Source organism: Chroicocephalus ridibundus, chromosome 2 (genome assembly GCF_963924245.1).
Source record: "Chroicocephalus ridibundus chromosome 2, bChrRid1.1, whole genome shotgun sequence".
NCBI classification, from domain to species: Eukaryota; Metazoa; Chordata; class Aves; order Charadriiformes; family Laridae; genus Chroicocephalus; species Chroicocephalus ridibundus.
In genome coordinates this window covers 30,255,090-30,277,203 of record NC_086285.1, presented here as the reverse complement: position 1 = coordinate 30,277,203, position 22,114 = coordinate 30,255,090, and the positions used below count along the sequence as shown (strand labels likewise).

The 22,114-nt window shown below is 36.1% G+C and overlaps 1 protein-coding gene across 6 annotated transcripts in view; it reads right to left on the bottom strand.

Annotated features, from left to right (window-relative positions):
* The window catches only part of PHF14 (PHD finger protein 14), a 168,092-nt gene that overhangs the window by 123,195 nt on the left and 22,783 nt on the right, over window positions 1–22,114 (bottom strand). For all 6 annotated transcript variants that reach the window (XM_063324913.1, XM_063324914.1, XM_063324915.1 and 3 more), the window contains exons 5-11: window positions 17,978–18,137; window positions 10,096–10,207; window positions 8,455–8,592; window positions 6,390–6,536; window positions 2,513–2,783; window positions 1,651–1,757; window positions 25–120 (exon numbers count right to left, since the gene is read on the bottom strand). In XM_063324913.1, the coding sequence (XP_063180983.1) occupies window positions 25–120; window positions 1,651–1,757; window positions 2,513–2,783; window positions 6,390–6,536; window positions 8,455–8,592; window positions 10,096–10,207; window positions 17,978–18,137 (1,031 nt within the window). The remainder of the gene's footprint in view (window positions 1–24; window positions 121–1,650; window positions 1,758–2,512; window positions 2,784–6,389; window positions 6,537–8,454; window positions 8,593–10,095; window positions 10,208–17,977; window positions 18,138–22,114) is intronic.

Sequence of the window (22,114 nt, the reverse complement as noted above, 5' to 3'; positions counted from 1 at the left end):
AAGTGGAGAAAAAACCCAACCAACCTGTCCAATGATTCTACCCAGTAGAGCCCAAATGCCTTGCCCTTCATTTCGCAGTTTTCCATTCAAATTTTGTAGCTCTTCCAAGGACTCACACAGCTGAAAAGTTAAAGAAAAAAAAATCAACAGGAATGAAAATCCATTAAGAGTTACTTAATAAAATTCATTCAACCTCTTACCTATCTAGGGTGCATTACTTTATTGTGTGAATAAAAAACAATGGAACTCATGTCAATATAGCTGAGACCAGTGCAATCATTCAGCAAGTTAATGGAACTAAGATGAAAACCTGGGCAGCCACCTGTTTGTAAAGAAGATCTGAAGCATTTCAGTATGAAAAGAAGGTTTCATAAACTCAACTAAAAAGCAAAACTAAAATATAGCAACATCTTTTATGTGTTGTCCATACTACTTGAGCAATGACATTGTAAAAAGTAACCATATAAATGAATTAAAGCTCTATATTGCATTACCAAAGAACATTCACTCACTGTCATAGAAAAAGATATAATTAATAAAGGATGCAAGCAGAAAAAAAGTTTTTTTTTTTCTTCTGGAAGTACTTGTTTGTTACCACACAGCATATACAACCTATTAATTTGGTTAAAATCCCCGTGCACAATCCCCTTCCTCTTTATCATCTTCGGGCAGTTCACAAGGACCTGCTGCTTCATTTCCATATGTTTCCATTTAAAACACACACCTAACTATTTAAGAATTATTATCAACACTATTGTTTGTCATCACTGTCACCTGAGAGGCTGCTGAATTCAGCAAGAATTGCAGCATGTCATCTATTACAAAAGATACAGTATTTCTACGTTCGATTTCAAAATATTTAAAGATTAAAATAAAGATATAATTATTTAGTAAAAATGCAACTAAAATATAAAATGCTTTTTTAACCATGATGATAAGTTAATAAAAAAATAAAGCAGCAACATTTTGGGGGAGCAATGCCATCATTTATGAGCCCCAAATTTCATATACTCAAACAAAATACTCAGAGGACACTATGGACGTGTAAATACTGATTATTTCAGCCTGAAAAATTAGTCAAGTCACTAAATCTAGGATGAACACAACTGTAGTTGGAGTTGACATAAACAAATAAACAACACTCCGACAATCCTAGACTCTCTATTGTCAAGTAGGGTTCTAAGCAGAGAACCAAGCAGCAGGTTCAAAAAGAATCTAGAACTACACACAAGCAAAAAAAAAAAAAAAAAAAAAAACACCACAGAGAGAGAAAGAGGAGTTAAACTGTTGTCTCAAAGTCTCAAATGAAATGCATAGAAAGAATGAAAAAAAGAAGGGCCCTAAGATACAGTTCACTCATGAGAGGGACCTGTCTGTCCATGTGCAATTTGTCACTGAGGTCTCAGTGGTGTTAGTTAAAGAACTCATGCCCAGCCAATATATGACATTTTAGAAGTTGATTCTGCTTGCATGGGGAAAAAAGACCACAGACTATTTTTAAAATAAATATGTTTTTAAATATAACTTTTAAAGAAAGAATGGTTTATATCTTTCTTTCTAAGTCATTTTGTTTGGAAAGCAAAATGCTACCAAACTAAACCGCAGCAATACTAAAACCAGTACAACAGTTCATTATCCCTTTTTCTTCACCTTATTATACTCCACATGAAGCTTTTCTTGCTCATTTTCTAATTTATCCTTGATATTCTTCTGTTCGGCCATATTCTCCTGGATCTGAATCATGCGCATATTTCTCTCTATTTAAAAGAAAATTGCATTATTTCCTATCCTTGGCTATATTTTCAAGTTTTATGCACTGAAAAATGTGAAGCAATGAAAAGCATAAAACCATAAGAACACAAAAACACCAAACTATAGCCTATAGGTTTATTATACAGATTGAGTAGAATGAACAGTCATAACATTTACTTTCTGCTGCATAACTAGTAAAGTTATTTAAATGGTAAGCTTTGATCAGCCATCTAGCAAACAGTCCCAAGACAAAAATCACACCATTCCACACAGAAAGGGAGGAAAACAAAAGAAAAAAAAATGACACCAAAGGTACCTAAGCTTCTACTCCCTTCCTAGCAATGACACTGCCTCCTGTTTATATTAGAATGATTTTCTTCTTTTCTGAAATTTTTTTTTAAAAAATCTCTAACTTACTTTGTAAATACAGATACCAAGCAATAATGTATCTGACCTAAAATGAAGTCATAATTCATATTTATCTATTAATAACAAAGAAATATAAGTAAAATAAAAAAGCCAATCACAGAATGGTTCGGGTTGGAAGGGACCTGAAAGATCATCTAGTTCCAACCCCCCTGCCATGGGCAGGGGCACCTCCCACTAGACCAGGCTGCTCAAAGCCCCATCCAGCCTGGCCTTGAACACCTCCAGGGATGGGGTATCCACAGCTTCTCTAGGCAACGTGAATCAGCACAGTACACATACAGCAAAGGGATAATTTTTTTTCTTGAGAAAAATAGGCAAATTTCATTCTTACCAAGGTAATAATTCACAAAATCAGCAGTGAGAGCTGGTTGTTTATGTTTTCTTCTTCCATCAACACTGGAACTAGTATCTGAAGTATCCACTGGAAAAATGTCTGTACTAATTCCCATTAACTCAGCTTTGCGCATAAGCTTACGTATGGCTGAAGCACTGCTAGTAAGTGGTCGTGGTAGCTTTTCCCTGGGAACCCAAGCCTGAGGCCTGGTGGTGCGGGCCAACTCTGCCTTGGCACGATACTGCTGTAGCCTGGCATTGATTCGAGCCTGCAATAAAGAATTCTATAAATTAAAAACATACGGGAACAATTCAAAATTGGTTTTGAGTTATATCCTTTTGAAACACATCCACAATCTATTTGCATTTTAAAAGCTGCATGATCTAGTCAACACTGTTTTCACTCTGGAACTCTACAACTCAAGAAACAGCCACTGATTCAGACATTTGATTTTACTTCAAAACGCATACACAAATAACATTATCCTTTCAGTAGGTTTTGGAGGTATTCACAGGTTTCCTGATGAGATGTCCCCAGCATGGATGATTGCTGGCTTTCAGACAATCCCTTCTAATAATGATAATCTGATGGGACTGTGAAAATTCACTACTGGGAAAAGCCTTGGCTGACCTATCAAAAATACATTTAGATATACTTTAAATTGGTATCTACAGGAGCATTTTTGCCATATTTGAGATCCTTTCATAGGAACTCCTCTCTCAATGTCATATCTCCTTATAAATGTTAAGCTAGCTGATTATAATGTGCCAAAAACACAACCAAAGCAGAACTGAAGTAGGCAAGAGAGGCTCACAATATATATTGTCAATCACATCTGTATATCTGTGACCATCTGGGAGATCAACCCCAGAAGATCAAGTTGTTACTGACAGGTGGAAAACACTGTCTTGCGGGAACTCTATGTAGTGGCAATTCTAGCAGAAAATGACATCAACATACAAACCTTCAGAGGCAACACTCCAGCTGACTATCAGTTAGAAGTTGTTTACTTGCCTGCAGAAAGAAGAAACTAAACTAATCCAACTGCCCCACCATATGGTATGAGATACTCCTGAGACAAAAGCAAAAACATGTGCGTGTATACGCACGCTATGGTTAAGGAACAGCTCTGATTACAAACAGCATCGCTGAAGATAATATTACAGACAGTTTAACACATTAGTTTACTAAGTCTTCAACATTAATGACAAAGAAACTTGGCAAACATGGCTTGCAGGCCAGCTCTGACCCCAAGGGCTTTTTTTCTTGGGCCCACAGCACCATGCAACAGATCCACCAACTACAGCCACCACGCAACAGATCCACCACCTACAGCCACCACCTTGCTTTATTCTCCACTGGAAGGATCAAGAACGGTTTATAGCTTCCTCAGCTAAGATGCTTCTTCACTAATTACATGCTCAGTTCTGAAACCTTTGGAGTCATCCAAGATGTCATACAACGGTACACCCAGAGTTTTATTGCAGATACAGATGACAGATTAAAATGACTTATGCCTAAATGGAATCCTAACTCAAGTATATGCTTTACTCACAGAATGTACATTTCCTTTATTGATATAAAAAAAAAAGTATTTCAATATAGAACACCTTCCAACAATCTGTAAGTGTCCTAGACAGCTTTATATATTATATTCTTTATAGGGATTTACTTTCTTGGGCCACAGGACTTGCCAGACTATTGGCTGAATTATTCCTGCCTGGGCTACAAAGCACCAGATATCCATTTTTTCTCCTTCAAAAGTGTGCCTCAAAAAGCCACTTTCACAATACCAGATAAATTATTTGTACAACTGCATACTTGTTTATATTAGCTCAATGGTTGTAAACCCCACTTAAGCCTACAAACTCCCCGCGAAGTGAGCTTTTCTATGTACATATATATATAGAGACACTATAGAGACATATTTACTTAATATTTTTCCCAGACTAAACTGTCTCAAGCTTCATATTTCTCAGACAAAATCCCAATTTAACAAAGATGGCTGAATTTACTGGTGGCATTTTAACTTCCTCATGCAGACAACATATGATAAGGTAAGAGGTGAATTTATATGTACTTTGTGTCAACTCCCCAGTCAGACACTTCTGGTGTGTATTAAGTACCCCTTACAGTTCTCCATTTCTAAAAAGTAACAGAAACCATTCAAACAATCACTTCATAAAATCCCAATACATACAACTGGACATGCAAATGTATTTTTAAAGCATCCAATCTGTTTCCATCCATGTAAACTCAGACACACATACAATACTAATGCAAACTCATACAACGCTAGACCCATCAATAGTGAAATCAAAAGGTTTTACAAAATGTATGGAAGTTATCGAATTTGTATCAAGGTGCCTATGACACCATGTCAAGTAACTCCACCTGCAGTTTTCAGCATAAATTCTTTCAGTTCCAAACATTTAATGCAAATAATTTAGATTTTAAAATCTGCAGGGTCTTGGTTTGGGGGAAAGAGGAGGAAGAGAGGGAAATGCTGGGAACTTATCTGCATTATCAGCACCGCATCACAAATGCCTGAAAACAGAGTTAATAAGCCCTGTTGGACCCAAGCTGATTTTGCACAACCAGCACTTACCATTGTGTTGGGCAGTGTCCATATTATCGTGATTTCTCCACTACGGAGGCACATTTCACATAATTGAGAGCTGAGTGTATTCAGCAAGAATTATGTAACCGGTTTCAAATCAAGCTACACAGAGCTCAATACCCCACAGAAATACTTTATTCAAAATTCTTCTGTGATAGAGTTTGCTCATATTCATTCGCAACTGCACAGGTCATTTTAAATTAATATTTTCTTCTCCTATTCAAATACCTTTGAAGAACTAGAAAGGTATGATTTTTTTAAATAAAAAGTTTGATGATATGAAGATTTATTTTCTGATCATTAGACTACAGTTCTTCGTTCAGAAAAAAAGCAATTATTTCTCTCCCATAACTGCCTTCCATTATTTACAGCATCTGCTACTTTCTACAGCAAATTAGTCAGAATTCGTTCAAATAACCAGCTGCTTTTCTACACAGGTATAATTTTCCCATAGAATGAGTTCAGCCTAAGCACTGAAAGCAAAGTATGCCATAAATTCCTCAGAATCAGAAAAAATAACAAAGTACACACATTAAAACGTATCAAAGTACACAGATTCCCTCAGAAGGATTGAAACCTTTATATCAACAGGACATTTATCGGTTCAGCTTATGCAGTAACTAATAGTTTTACATGGACCTGACACTAGACAGGGACATAGACGTTGCCTAAGATTTTCAGAGCTCCCACTCAGCAGCACAGACTCAGTTTCTCTACCTACATAGTATTTTTTCTAGGAAATCTTTACTATGAAAAAAACCCAGCACACAGAATTCTACTTAGGCTTACAAAAAGTGAAAAAGGATCTAACAAGAAAAATCTTTAGGCAAGCTAAACTATTCTGCCAAGTTCAAGATATTACTAAGGGAAAAAAAGTGGATTTTCAGTGAACTTGGATGTAGAAATATGCCTAATTTTTTGTCTGGCTGTCTTTTTTTTATGAAGAATCTTGATGAAAATGTTAACCAAAAATCTATGAACTACAATGAAAATGCAATTACCAACTTTTTGCCACAAAACCAAAGTAAGATCTTTCAGTTCAGACAAGTATAGGTATCACAATTTGATAATTAGTTCATTGAGAATTGTTCTTAGAGACCAAAACCTACAAATAATTCACTGCTTTGTTAAATGACCACGCACTATCAATATCTTTCACATTTTGTTTCCTACTGTAATTTCCCATCCTCTTCGTTTCTTTCTTGCTTAAGATGGATGATTAATACAGACACATTTCTCTCATGCATACAATACCTGAGCTTCTGGAGAGAGCTGTTTTTCTCTTTCCTGCAAGGACATTTTACAGTAAGATTGTAATGCCAAGTAGTTCTTCCGCTTCCATTTTCTGTCTAACCTGTCCGCATGCTGTTTACAATAAGCAAAAAAAGGGTCAGCTATATCCTGTTTCAGAGAAAACAAAGGGGAGGGAATGAAAACAAAGTAAGACACACGAGGCCAAAAGGCTCGGAACAGCACAAACATCTGGCAAGCAGTTCACATGTCCAAATAGACATGGTTTTAAAAACAACTAATAAGTATGTTTCTAAATCAATTTTGTCACGCTGATGTAATTTACCACATAAAGTTTCTTTCCATTGTTTTCATTGCGTGACCATAAACATTTTAAATGCATTAACTCTCTGCTGTTCAATCGCTGTCCTATTTTCTCATTCCCAGAAAAAACAGCAGAAGAAATTCCTAAGTACTAATCCGCGTAACATATAACACATATTGCTAACTTCCTGTTGCTTCACTGTGTCTTTTGCACTATATCCTACAAGGGCTTATCAATTCTGAATAATACAAAAGGCAATATATTTCATTTTCTCAAATGATTTTCTAAATGTTTTCAGGGGCCATACCCCCATGTGATTTATTATCACTCAGATGATATTTTTTTTCTATTTTTCATTCTTTGCTCCATCAGATCTGCACGTTATCACGGCTGTAAGTTTATAGCAACTTTTAGCACTTGCAAACAGGCTACAAGTATCTGAGCCATGAGGAGATACGGTTTGAGAAGTATATTTCATTGCTAGTATATTTTCAAAGGTGTAGAAACATAATCATAAATCTACAGACTAAGAAGAAAAACTTAAAACAGTCTTCCTTCATAAAGTAATAAAAATATTAATAAACAATTTGCCTATCAAATTTTCCTTTACTTCACCTATAAAACACAGACCAATAAAATCTACACAGGCTTTTCTTACAAATACATTTTATTTGGATTTAGATTTTGAGTTTGTGACACCTTACTTCCAAAAATTAGCAGCACACTAAAATTAGATTGTTTGAGGCCTTCATTAAATATATTTTGGTTACAGAAAACATGCAACAAAATTTTAAGGTGGAAAGGCAAGTAAATACATGTGCCTGGATGAAATTCTCAGAGTGTTTGAAGAATCAACATTACACATAATTCAGTCGGGACAACAATGAGGTAATCATGCTATCTTCCTATTTATCAGTCTCACAAAAGAAAGTATTTTGTGATTCCTTTAAGAACCACAGTGGTCTACTGTTTTCAGAAACAAAAGTGTCCATCTCAATAGTGCAAGTAATGCTTGTTTGTGTGTTACCTGTGGTACCTCCTAAGGCAATAATAAGTTAAATTGTGCAGCTATGAACATGGCAGGCTTAATCCAAATTATACATATTAGGATGAAATTTGACAACCTAAAAGTACTTATACCATAAAAATGAATTCAGAAGTAGGAGCTTCATATCTAAACTGCTTTAATCATATTACAGGGAGAAAACTGGTAAGAACAGATATTAAAAAGTTATCACTAGGTGATAAGTGTTTGCTTTTCATTCTGATTCCTAAGATTAATGTTGCCACAAGGAAAGTCATATACCTGTACTGCAATTTGAAGAAAATACTGGAAAACATGCATAAAAAAATGGCATTACAAACGTAGTTGGTTTCTCAAGACAGTCCTATTTGGTATGGAAGAGAGATTACTATGCTACATAAACAGCTAGGTAAGTATGACAACCTAGGTGAAGTTATAGAATCATACCAGTTCAAGAATTAAGAGTTAGAATTCATGTCTGTATTGACCGACAGTCTATTCAGCCAGCTTCTGCGTTGACCTTCTCCATCATCCCTTTTCCCAGGCCATTTCAAAAGGTGCTCAGAGTTGGACAATTTAGCGAACAAAGAGCACTCCCTGGGCCGTCCCTTTACTCAACCTATGACTTGCTATCGATTTACAAAAACTTTTTCCAAGTGAGCAAGCAAAAAAAAGGCACAATTTCAGGTCATCTTCACAAGTTTTCGATACAAATCTTATTCTATCCTTTCCATAGTTACCTCTTCTGCTGCTGCTTCTGAGAGGAGGCCTTCCTTCTGAGCACAGGTCACGTGGAAATAAGCTCTGCACATCCCAGCATCGCAACTAATGCATACGCCAGTTCTGGCAAAACGAGGATCTTCGCAAAAACTGCATTCCTTTATAAAGCAGAGTGGAAAATGCCATAGTAAATACTTCAGGTGTGTTTTGCCTCATATTCCATGATTTACATCTCACATACGAAACACAAACAGGTAAGTTTACTCCTGTGTGGTACAGAAACCAAGTATGCTGCTGACAGTCGACACTAGTTAAAACTTCACCCCTTCCCAACCCCCACTATTGATTTCATTTTCAACTAGCAATGGAAGAGTGCTTTAACAACCTAAACAGCACGTTGGATGAATTTTTATATGAACTTCCATGTCTTGTATTCCCCTTCAGGGCAACAACTAAATACAACCCATGCAATTCCTGTGTCATTAATTATGTAAGTATGGTATCACAAAAATACCACAACAGCTCAGCAAATGTTCAATTTTTCAACAAGTTCAGAGGACAAACAAAACAAAACAAAAAAAAAGAGAGCAGTGCTGTGGATGACTGAGAACCATAGATAATTACATAGATGTCCTCTGACAAGCAACAACCAAGCAGAAAATGTGTGACAATGCAAAAAGAAATGCTCAAGAATCATAAATATCAGCAAAGAAGGTTGTGATTCACTTAAACACTGCACCAGGACTTCAACTACAGGCATTCTAGACACCCTGTCTGAAACACAGCAAACTGACATCCCCTAATGTGACCCAGAAAAAAAAACAAACCACACACACACTTATTTTTCAGCCAGATCAATTCCTCAGTCTGTTTCACTACAAATTCATACCAAACAGCTGTGCCAGCTAACTAGAGCAATGAGCACATACGCAGGAACAAGCAAATCATATAAAAAAATGTTATAAAATTATACAGGAATGCATTTCTTAATCTCTCACACCCTGAGTACAGAGCAAAGCTGTGTATCACCTGCAGAAAATATCTCCATGCAGGAAAAGAACGGCAAAGAAAACACAGGGACTGAAGAATCTCAAAACACTGCACCCACTACACTAGAAGGGCACCCTTTAGCTGTGCAACATGTAACAGATAAGAAATGAAGTGAAAAGGAATATTACATCAAGCTGGTTTTGCAGGGGGAAATTTAGCTAAGTAAGCTCTAACTTCAGTTCTTCATACAGCAGACAGCATTTGTTTACAGGTCTGCGAGAGGAATGAGTCCTCATCTGTGCAGTTCACTTTCATTTCTCATCCCATTTCTCATCCCATAAATCCTCTTCATTTTCCATCCACATTCTGGCAATCTGTCACTAACTTACTTTAAAAGAAAGTAATTAGCATCTGTGTAAAAAAATAAGGGAAACTAGGGGGAAAACAGCAAAAGAAATTATGGAGAACAGTGGTAAGGAAAATAGAAAGAAAGAGGGAGGGAAGAGTAATGTTTTAAGAACCATGAACAAACTTCATCTCATTTTTAGTCCCGAACCTCACTGCAATTGCTATAAACAAGAAAAATAAATTGGGAAGATGTATGTTATTCTATTGCATGTAACAACGTAAAATAAAGTTCCTTGTTGGCAGTACATCTCTTCTAAACTTACCTTGGCACCGTACTTTGAATAATTCATTTCTGTAAGCGTTACTGGCCGCAGTTTGTCTATATCTCCAAATGCCACTCCTGGAACATAGAGGGCACAAACAATATGGACCCACCTAAAACAGCAGATAAAATTAGGTTACTGTTATCAACATTTTGTTCCTATATTATACCACCATTTGCAGATTTCAAAGTGCCTTGTAAATGTTACAGATGCTGTAAGAAATGCGTTTGAAGGAAAGTACATCAGAAGCAGGGAGAGAATGCATATTTGGGATCCAGCTGCTCATACGCTGAACCACAGAGTAAGGCTTTTCAAAGCCACCAGGCCTGCTCTGCCTGTCTGGATCGAGAGCTGGGCTACCATCACCTTTCTGTTTTGATAGCTCTAACCTGGGGCTCCGCATCGCTTTGCATGCAACATGAAATGTATATGAAGATTTTGATATCACTTACAAAGCTAAGGCAGACAGACACTTTCACGATGGGGCAAGGGGTGGGAAGGGGAGGAACAGAATTATACAGGTAGTCACAGCAACACTGAGCTCTAGGCACAGAGCTATGAAGTACCTACAACACAGCATCAGTCAGACTTTGCATCGTTACTGTTACACCTTTTAGTATCACCAAAACTAACTAGTTTTAGGCAACACGGGTAGGAGCTGCATTCAGTTATAAACACGTGAGTTGTATTACAGAAATGCCTATCTGAAACTCAGATGAACAGACTGTTACGTTACTTAGCTGTACTCTTCTTCACTGGCCGTGAAAAAAAATGGAGGGCAATACGTCTAAATCTTCAGCCCTGAGAAGCATAAAATGAGACAGCAGGAATCTGGGCCTCAGAGTCTGGTCATTAAATACCACACAATGGTAAAGGCTTCAGCCTCAAGTCTGCCTTTGACAAACATGTTCTTAATCTCCTGAAACTCTCAGTTACCAAAAAGACAGCCTTGCAGCAGAAGACACATTTTCTTCTTTTTACCTAACGAACACTTTCTAAAAGATCCAACTCTCATTGTCACAAACCATCAGTTAGTGACAAACTCAAAATCTGTTCTACACAGCATGCACGACTCACATCAACTGAGACAAACGACTCCAAAAAAACGAAGTGTTCCTCCCCAAAATAATCCTTCTATTCTATCAAAATTCTAAAAACTATTTGCTACCCCTTGCTGAGTCACTAGGTGGGAGCAAACTGTCACAGACAGAAGGCAATACTGATACTTTCTGTTGCCTTAAAATATTCAAGAAAACAATCTTACAGTTGCAGAGGTGTGTAGCTACCACTTTGAACCTACGAGCTCCCAGATGACGTGGGATACAACTAGAGACTTCAGATGTAACTGCGCTATAATATCCTGTGTTTGAGCCTTAGCAAGTATGTTAATTCAGCACTTTGTGATCTTCCCAGTCATTAACGTTTAATAGTAAATATATCACTAGTGAAAACTAGAACTTCTGTTCTAATAGAATCTGCTCCCTGTATTCAAGAAGACCCATGATGACGACAGAAACGCTTTTTCCCTTAGCTCTGTCATTATCCACATACTGTAATTTTCCATTCTCTTTAAATACCAGGGGTTCAGCACAGACCTGGTACCACCTGCTTAAATCCGCATCCGTGCTGCTGTGCTCTTTTTTTCCAATCTTCTACCACTGTTTAGCATATCTCTTCTCCCTCCACTTTGTGTTGTGTGTCAATTAAAAAAAAATAATCAATTGGGACCAAAGCAATAATAGTCTGGCTTTCGCTGCACTTGACCAGCATGTTTATTAACCTGTTATTAACTGGCTGTCTACAGATGAGAGAAATACTGAAGCTGATAGTTACACTAATCAGGAGTTACATGTAAACCCGATTTCCTGTGTTTCCCAAATCAGCACATTTCTCATCAGTGTTCCTTAGACCTACAATGCTGGAATTCACCACGTTCAGAATTATTAAGACTCATATGTCCAAACAGAAATTCAAAAAAAAAAGATATGAAAATTTCAGTAGCAAGCTCAAGAATACATGCAGTCTTTAAAAAAGGAAACAATGATCTTGCAATGTACAAAATCCGTAGACAGACTGTTTATTAAACATTTTCCCTAAAAATAGTCCATGATAATAACTGGATAACAGAAAAAAAACCCAGTAACAGTAAGGAACTACTTACAGGCTATTAACTCACTGCACTCTATAAGTAATTTCTCAGTAAATCTAACATAAGCCACAACACTGACTGATCCATAGTGTCATATCTGACAAGACTCTCTTTACCTGTGTATTTGAAACAAGTTTTTACCCTATTGTTATATCACTCAGGTTTGAGATGCTACGTGACAAACTCCCTTCAAAACATGAAAACTTAAAACCATGAGAATAACGTATATCTTAAATACACATTTACATGCAACAACTGCATTGCTTTGTCTTTACAGATTTTACTTGGGTTCTCCGCATCCAGAAAATGGTTTGGTCACAGCGCTGTAACTACTAGAAGACTCGAAGAAAATTTAAAGTTTAAAAATGAGTTACAACTTTGTCTTTAAAGAACATGGTACAAATATGACAGCATGCTAGCTGCTAGAGAACAAGCTGAGATACTCAAGTGTTCTGCCAAAATCTGCTCAGACAGGGAGTAAAGCTCATCACTGGTTTTATTACAGTATGAACACTGCCGCATGGCAGCACAACCCCGTAACTTAATACAATGTTATATGCAAAAAATAAGGTTCTTCTCATTCCTGTATGAAAAGTGCTTCTTCTGTCTGCCTCCTCGCAACAGCAACAGAGGCACAAGATATTCCTGTGGGGGAGCAATGGAGCACCTGGTATCATCTCTGCCCATGATATCACGCTGCATCCAGAACTGGAAATAGTTTGGGCTAACTCACTACCGTAACTTTATGAAATACTCTTCTACAAAAAAAGAATAAAAAAGTGCGTGCATAAATGTCCATTTTGGTAAACAGTATGTATTTACTAAAATAAATATGTCACTGAAATGAGCATACTCTACTTGTTTTCAGAAGGAATAAAAATACTTCTTTTTTAAAAAAGCAAAATACCACATGCAAAATGAGACCTGTAACCTTGAGATAGAGAGACTGCTTGCTTGTAAATAACAACCATCTGAATTCTGTAGGGCTTCTTTTCTATACCTTTCCACTGATTTAAGATGTGTTATATACAACATATTTGTATAAACAGAAGTTACACATCTCCACAATTACTATTCTTAACAAAAATCCAAGGTTCTGGTTGGAGATTTTTGATAGCAAGTTTTAATACAGCCTCCTAAACATACCTGCCAAAGTTCAATATAAAGATACAGATCTTCTACAAGCAGCTGCTTCTCAATTTAATTTGCACAGTTTTTTCATGCTCCACTGGTGTATTAAATGCTGCTGCACTCTGTAGGAGTTTATCTGTGATAAACCCAACAGCTGGCTGCTTGCTTCATACTGACCTTCTCAAAATGTTTTAGTACATGTCACCCAAGTATTACAGTATTACAGATTTAAACCGTCATTTCAGTGTGATTGGCACACAAGCGTCTCATTTCTTTACCCACCTATATGCGAACTCAGACCTGAATCTTTATTAAAAAACATACACAAGTCAGTCAAGTTCACAGCCGAAGCAATTTCAGCTGCTTTTAATACCAGTTCTAAATATTTTCCTGCTCATTTGTTTAGCTGCACATGTTTTAGAAGCTTGTAATTAAGACAAATTGGGTAATCAAAGAAGAATAATCTTCCTTGTTACTTTACCATCCATTTAGCTTGGAGCAATGATGACAGATGTTGATTAGGGAAGAAGAAAAACTCCGTACCGAAACAAGGACAGAATTCATATTCTTGAATAATAGCATTTTGAGAAATAAAATTTCATAAATTCACATTTATGCTTGTGAAACTGAGAGGTTAATGTGAAAAGGCTTCTGCTGAGAAATTAAGCACCTCATTATTCTAATGATTCACCTTTCATATAGGAACACAGAAATTACTCCAACTTGATTACGAAGAGAAACTGAATAGGTTTGGTTTGTGTAATTTCCAGCACTGATGCATATGAATGATTTCTTTTAAAAAGGTGGTAAGGGGATGGAGAGCAACGGTGAGTTAAAGGATTGTTATTCAGTAGTCTCTCTCTCTCTGCTAGTATTTCAAGAAAAGGACTGAACCGCGTACAATGAACACACAATGGACATTGCCTGCCCCAAGACCCTACCCTTAGCCTGTAGTGCCCCATTACCCTTGAGATTTCAAATTTGTAAATAAATGAATGATAGAAAGAAAGAGAGCACAGGCATTAACGTGATAGTATTTGTTTTTTCTAGTACATCAGCTCTGTTCATCTGGAAAAATAAACTTCTACTTATTCACAATATCCATATCACATTATTCAGCATGTAAAAATACAAAAATAATGTCAATAATTAATGTGTGAATACCCACAATCACCAAAGCACGCATGTGCTTCTGCACAGAGAACCAGTGTCACAGAGAAAACACTTTTACATTAACCAAAAGCATACTGCCATTTTACAAGAAGAAATTTAAGCACTATTTAAAATGTTGACTGTAGTTTCTGTTATGGTTATATGGGAAATTACATATATAGTGCTTAAACTGCTTAATAGAACACAGGAATAAAAAGGCTGAAATAAAATACGCCACATGATATTGATTCTCACATTTCCTAACTGTTAGACAACTGACTTTAGTCTTTAAAAACATTTTTTTCACATAGCAGCATTATTGTTATTTTGATAGAAAACAGAATTGAGAAGCGCAATTTGTTTAATTGTGTAACAGCTTTCTAAGGGAGACACACACACACTGCTGAATCTAAGACAGAGCAGAAACTGAGGATCTGAAGCCCAGAAGTATTTAAAAAGAAGCACAACTGCTTCTATGGGGTCAAAATTACTCACTACAAATCCTGACTCAGTTGTGTAACTTTTTTTTTTTTTTTGTAAAATAGCACAGTATTTTCTTCTACATTCATTGTTTCCCCTTTACAAGATGCACGTAGATGACATGAAGGGAAAATAAGATTTCTTTTACATGCTTACGTGTATCTTTAAAATGCAGCTCAGCTACAAATTGAGAAGCTGAGCTCTATGTATATTCAGCAGAGAAAGGTAGATGCCTCCAAAGGTTATTGCTAGCATCTGCATCCAATGGTCAAAGTTCAGAGTTATGAATACCCTCGTTATCTCTTTATTCTCAACACAAACTCAAATGTTTTTTGCTATCAGGAAAAAGTACAAAATAAGGGAGAAATGCAAGGGCATGTACAATTTAATACACAAAACTTGAATCGACAGATGACATTTTAATACTGTTTTTACTTTTCTGACAACAGACAACACAGTATGTCAAATAAAGCTTTCCAAAACATCATTGTGAGCTCTGCTGAGCTTTTAGTGATGGCAGGAGCAGATCATTACAGTAAAGTCTGTGTAAAACTGAAAAGTATAAAAAAAAAAAATACAGCAAACAACTGGGGAAAAATAGGGGGGAAAAAAAAGGTTATGCTTATGCACACATTATAAGACACCTGTACACTTAGGTCATAACATATACAAAAGCTTACTGACACAGATGATAAGATTAAACTTTTACTTCATTTTAACTCACTTCCTAGCATTTGTGCAAGTCTAACTAGGGAACTTTTCACAATGAGTAGGGAAAACCATGAAGACCACTACCATGAAAACCAGTGGGTGAAGAAAGAGCATGGGTATGGTTATATTTCGCAATCTGCTAGTACGAAAGATGTTGTTTGAAAATAAATAGCTAAGTGTAAATAGCATTATGTCTATGAATTCATATTAAAAAAACACAAAAGGTTTTACAGTAACACATGCTGGTGTTTCTGAATTTTAGAGTACTCAAAGTATTTGTACTAATACTGAATATTTATTAACTGGATTCTTTCCAACTCATCCACCATCATCAATAAAGACATGTCTGCAGAGTTTCATACTCCTACACCTCAAACAGATATGCTGAAACAGGATTAAGAAAACTTCTCTTTCCTCTGAACAGCCTTACCAACTAATTATTGCCTTCCTGTGTTAATATGATCAATGAAAAGCTCATGAGAGGCCCAGCATCTGAAAGCTTTGTATATTACCACACATCTGCAATTTATGTAACTGTAAAATGTATGGAAAAAGAAACTTAAATATAATAGTTTAAAAAAAAAAAAAACAAACAAAACACCACAACACCAAAACCACCCACAAACCAACTCACCAAAACCCAGTAACACTAGCCATAAATCACACATCACTGATAATCCTGCTCTCTCCTTTATTATAGAAAATTAGTTACCATTAGTATCTACATCTTATTTAGTTTTCCAAATGTGACAGGAATGGAAAACACCACATGAGAATTAATCCGCTTACTCTCAAAATATACCTGAACTCCATCCTGAAAAGCGCATCTCTGGCTGGAAATCATCAGAAGTGAAGCATACTCTCAAAAATCAAGAATATAATTTTCATTGCTCAAAATAATCATAATATATTAGGTCTGTCTGAATGCCTTTAGCACAACTTCAATATAATTTTGTTACTGTTTTCCATTACCCGACATCAATGACACACAGTTCTTAGCTTCCTAAGAAGCAGCATGGAGTTGTCTTCCCACTTCCGCCGTACTTGAAAGTCAATAGACTTGAGCAGAGTCTGTACAAGGTTGCAGTGACATTACCTTGCACGAAGCAGAATACTCTGGAAAGGATAAAGTCTACTTTTCCTCCCTTCAAATGGAGCATGTGCTTTGATTTTCCCAATGGCCATGTACTTCTCACAATCCAATACAAGAAGTCTGGAAGGTGTTTTCCCCCTGTGCTGCAGACTTCGTCATTCTTTTTTGTGTCGTTATTAACTAAAGAAGAGCACTTTGGTGTTTTGCTATTCTGCAGGATTAACCAGGAAGGAAGCACAATACTAGCAAGGCATAAAATGCAGCTTTCTGGCAGCTGAACACATGCTCAAATTCTACAGTGATTGACGGCAGATACCAAACATTACAAGCTCAGTCACCGTCAGAGAGCCACTGTGACTAACCCCACCACCTGTCCTTGCTAGAACATAATGCTACTATTCATCAATGAGGCTCTAAGGACTCAAGCCCTGCTTTTCGCACTGCAACCTCCGAGCCTGAGTGCACCCAAAACAACTACACAATTTTTCTTAGGTTTCTGATCCCCAGTCCCTACTGTCAATAGTTCAAACCATTGGTTAAGTGAGAGAAGTCTTTCATGCTATTATCCTTGCAGATGTCTGAATACTGAGTAAGACTTTATGGGATACTAAGAAACTTCACACAGGAAACCTTTTTGTTTAAATGTAAACTACATTCCTGATGCAAACAAAAATACGTTTCTTTTTCAAGACTCCCATCACCTTCACTAGTATGTCTTTTGTTAAAAAAGATGCACCACACAAGTAGTTCAAAGGAACACAGAAAAATCTTCTAGTATAAACAGTAAGACATCTATATACTTATAATAATACACGGTGACTTCATACTGAAGAACAGGATTTACCAGTCTCTGAAGTAAAAGGTGATCTTTTTGTCTCACCTAGTTATATCTTTTGCTCATAGGTCCATAAATGTTCATGTTCAAATTCACCTTAAGACAACATCTTCCTAATATTATAATGGGCATGAAGAATATTAGGAGCACACAAAAAATTAGGTGATTGACTATCCAAAAAGCACCCAACTCAAAAGCGAGGTGAGAAAGAGGACATCAACAAACAAGTTTTAATTTATGACATTGTCTCCTATAGGAACAGACTAGGGCAAAAGCCAATCTTTTAATGTAAGACAACATCAAATTCAAAACATCACTTCTTCAGTCTTACCTGCCTGCATCAGTCTCCTTGAAGATCCCATCCTGGTTAGGACATAATTCACAACTAGGTGTGACACCACATTTGCACGCATCACAAAACCAAGGTTCCGTGGAATTTTCTGAAGCTGAGCTCATGATAGAGTCACTCTCTCCATCAACACCATAGCAACCTACACACACGAAAAAGGGAAGACCAATGTAAGAAAAGCAGACAGTTGCCAGTTATGATTTCAGCAGGAAACATACACGTTCAGAGGAAAGACACCAAAAGTCCCAAGAAAGCTGACAATATTTTTGCAAATATTATTGTTAGTGCAAAATGTAAATTTTAAAGAGACCCTAATTCTAAGAAGTGATCTACTTTATGTGACTGTCTTAGGTTACAACTGAAGAACAAGAAGAAAAAGGCTGTTTTACTTCCTTCTTTTACTAATGCTTGGTGTTCTTCCAGACTATCCATTAAGAAGGAAAGTAACAAAACAAGACTTAAAGCAACCAACAAAGACTGAGGAAAAACTCAAAAGCATTTTTTCCAACAAAGAAATATGTTTCAAGTTAAATGCAACAAGCTAATGAAAATCTTAAAAACACAAATAAAACACTGATATTTTATAGAGGTATTTCAAGAACAGCTCTTCATTCCTTTATTATTACCCTGTAAGATCTTATATACTATATCCCACTCCTCTCCTCCAGTGTGGCAGGTCTAGTGCTTGTGTTGAGCTATGTATCTTCCCATGCAACCAAGTCTGCTTTCAGTTGGATCAACAGTCTAACCCAAATCATAACATGGTTTCTTTAATACCAGCACCAAGTGAAGAATCCATGTGTACCATGGGTCACATTGCAGTTTTATGAGCACCTGCAGGCTTCTCTTGGATATTCCTCTCCTTCTCCCTACTCTGAAAATAAACATTATTTTCGGGGTTTGGGTTTTTGCTGTTGGGTTTTTGTTTTGGTTTGTTTTTTTTTAAGATATTGATTATGCCAGTTGTATCCAGTCAACAAATATGCACTCCACTTTTCTACTTTGCATTCAGCATCCAAATCAACGATAAAAGAATATACAGATAAAATAAAAAACACTATTTGCATACTTTAAGGGCTGCAGGATTGATCTTAAAAGACTTTCTGTAACTTCAAAACCAGAGTATAGTTTGCAGAGCACAGACTGACAGTTTTGAGACACCAGATTGCTTAAAAAAAAGAATAATAATATACTTGCATCAATCACCATTCTCATTTTTACCTGGTTTTAAATTATGGCTAAACTCAATCATTCAGTTTCACCGTTATTCTTTGGTATATCCACTGTATTCTTTATGATTGTTAAGGTGTCTATGCTCACTTAATCACCAAAATTTAGGAAAACATTATTTTTAAAGTGATTTAAAAGCTTGTTATTTAAATTTTGCACAAGAATAAGAATAAGAGTAATAGTATTACCACTGCAAATGACAAAAAGGAAAATCCTAATGCTTATCACCACAAAACTGTATTTCTGCATATGCCACATTTTGAACATTTATCTGGTATTCAATAAGAGAAAAATATGATTTCATTGTCAACACTTAAAACACAGTAGGGACTTTACTAAAAGATTAAATTCAGCTATATGTCAAAAACAGTGATCAAGTCAACATTTGTGCTTGCAGAACGGTCAAATTATTGAATTCTACAATTAAATAGCAACATGATTTGTTACTTTGGTTCATTACCCACTGACTGTAATAAAATAGCAACAGTGCTCTAACTCCCCTTGTGACAGAAACAGAGCTCTGCATAATAGACTAAAATCACACTCAGGAAATAAGCAATAACACTGTAGGAACCGTTTAAGAAATACAGTCTTCCATTACAGAATGAGATTCATCAATAAGAATTAAAATAAGCAACCAGAATGTTCCTTTCCATTATAAAAGTATTACACAATCAAAGGACAAGTAATGCGCAGAAGTGCAGTCACAGATGAGTTTCATTAGGTATATAAAATATCATACAGCTCATACATAAGGTAACTCCATTTGCTTTATAATGTGGTACCAGCTTTAGGCAGTATTCCAGAAAGTAATTTTTTTAAGTTCTAATAACACAATCTTGAATACTTGCCAATGAAGCTACTTTCAAGCAATTGCATTACGTTCTAGTATTAAACAGCTAAACTGGTGAACAAGAAAAAGTTCTCCAGTCCAACTTTCTTGCATGAATTTTTGGGAATTGCTGGTGATGGAACAGAAAGCAATGTAAGGCCTCACTACAAGTAAATCTCCCAAGGAACATCAGGAGATAATCTTTAGGTTCGTTCTAAAACCACCGTAGCTGTGTAAATGGTATGACTACCTAAGGATTGAAAGGACAACAGAGAAAAGCATACATATCTTGGAAATTATATATCTGCATTCAGTTATTATCACTGAACCTGTGACATATTTGGCATTAAGACAACCACCTGGCCCTTTGACTGGAAAATATGGTGAAGAAAACAAAACAACTTTTAGACACTTTGCTTAAAATGTATGCTGCCTTTCCTTAACGTTCACAAAAATTCAGAATTTTGGATCTTTAGAATACTCGAGAGCCCCTTTTCAACTAAAGTTAATTAAAACCCCATGTTTGCAAATTCTTAGATTACTGTATCACAACTCCATGTCTGTCACCTCCTTGAACACCTCTTACACTAAATGATAAAACTGGTTTAGTGTATGATTAACCTATGAATTTAAAGAAATGAAAGTCAAGAGGTTAAAACTCACACAACCTTTACTGTTCCGCAGACTGCATCTATGTATTACAATTACAGCCAAGTTGTCTATCAAATGTATGTCATTTTATATTTTTTTATTCCCTGATTTTAAAGGCACTATACTCTTTCAATAGCTTATTATTTGCTGTGATTGTCATTAAAATGAAATCACAAAAGCTTTAAAATGCTAACATGAAAACAATTGTTCGGAAATGTATACCACTGAGGGAAATGGGAAGAGAGACCTAACTCTTGCCTTGGCTGCATCTGTTCCTCCATCTCTCTGGGAGGGTAATTTTTTGCCAGTCAATCTGCATACGCTAACTACATCTACGTATGCCCTGAAACATGATCTTACTATAACGATATGAAAACATGAACTTTAAGGTAAACTGTAGGTTTGCAAAAGTAAATGCTGCGAGATCACGGTATTTAAAATGTGTTACATCCAATCCTTAACTGGACCAACAGCTTAGAACAACAACATTAATCAATTCACGCATCATACATTCAGAACAGTATTTTTATTTAGTAAAGTACTAAAGTACATGATTTTGCGAAATGATTTTTTATACCAGGGTAAGTGGCAAAATTAAAATGCAAAAACATTTTACTACGCTGTAAAGCATATGGCGACTACACTATAGCTTTCACAAAGAGAAATTTTATTCCCTGCCATACACATCACAGTAAAGTAAGAAACAAATAGAGGGTATGGAAAAGAAACAGCTGTTAAAAAGCAGAACTTCTCTCATTTAATTCTCAGCAGCTAACCCAAGGGCAATAGCTGGCAAGTGTACTACCTACAGTTGAGGCACATGCTATGATACGCACCAGACATTTTCTTCAGACATGCTACAACCAATATGTCAAAAAAACCTGACGCTGCAGTTGGGGGTGTCCTGCTATTACAAGATCTTACCACAAAAGCGTTTATCCAAAATGACAGATTAGTGCCTAAAGAAGATTTTTATAAAGAGAAATAAGAATTATCTCCACACAGAAGTAAACACTCTGAAAAGCAACAGTACTACTACAAATTCAGTAAGAAAGACTTTTTTCCTTAGAAAACATTTTACCTTTTTTTTCTTTCAAAAAAAAAATAGGTTGATATGTGAAATAAGAACAAATTTTTAACTGATGGACTTATGAATTAATTACAGGCTGTTCAGACACAAAAGATGAATGCAAAGTATAAGAGTGTTTTAAATTAGCATTACGCGTATGCTACTTTCACAGTTTTAGAGGCAATTAAAGATTTCTATCATTTTGAAATAGTTATTTGCTCCACAAAGTTTACAGATTTTTGGATGAGTGTCTGCAGAGCAAAGAGATCTTTTGGACAAGTGATGCAGGCTGTGCAGGTAATATGAACATCACACAGCAAACAGTTCCACTGAAAAG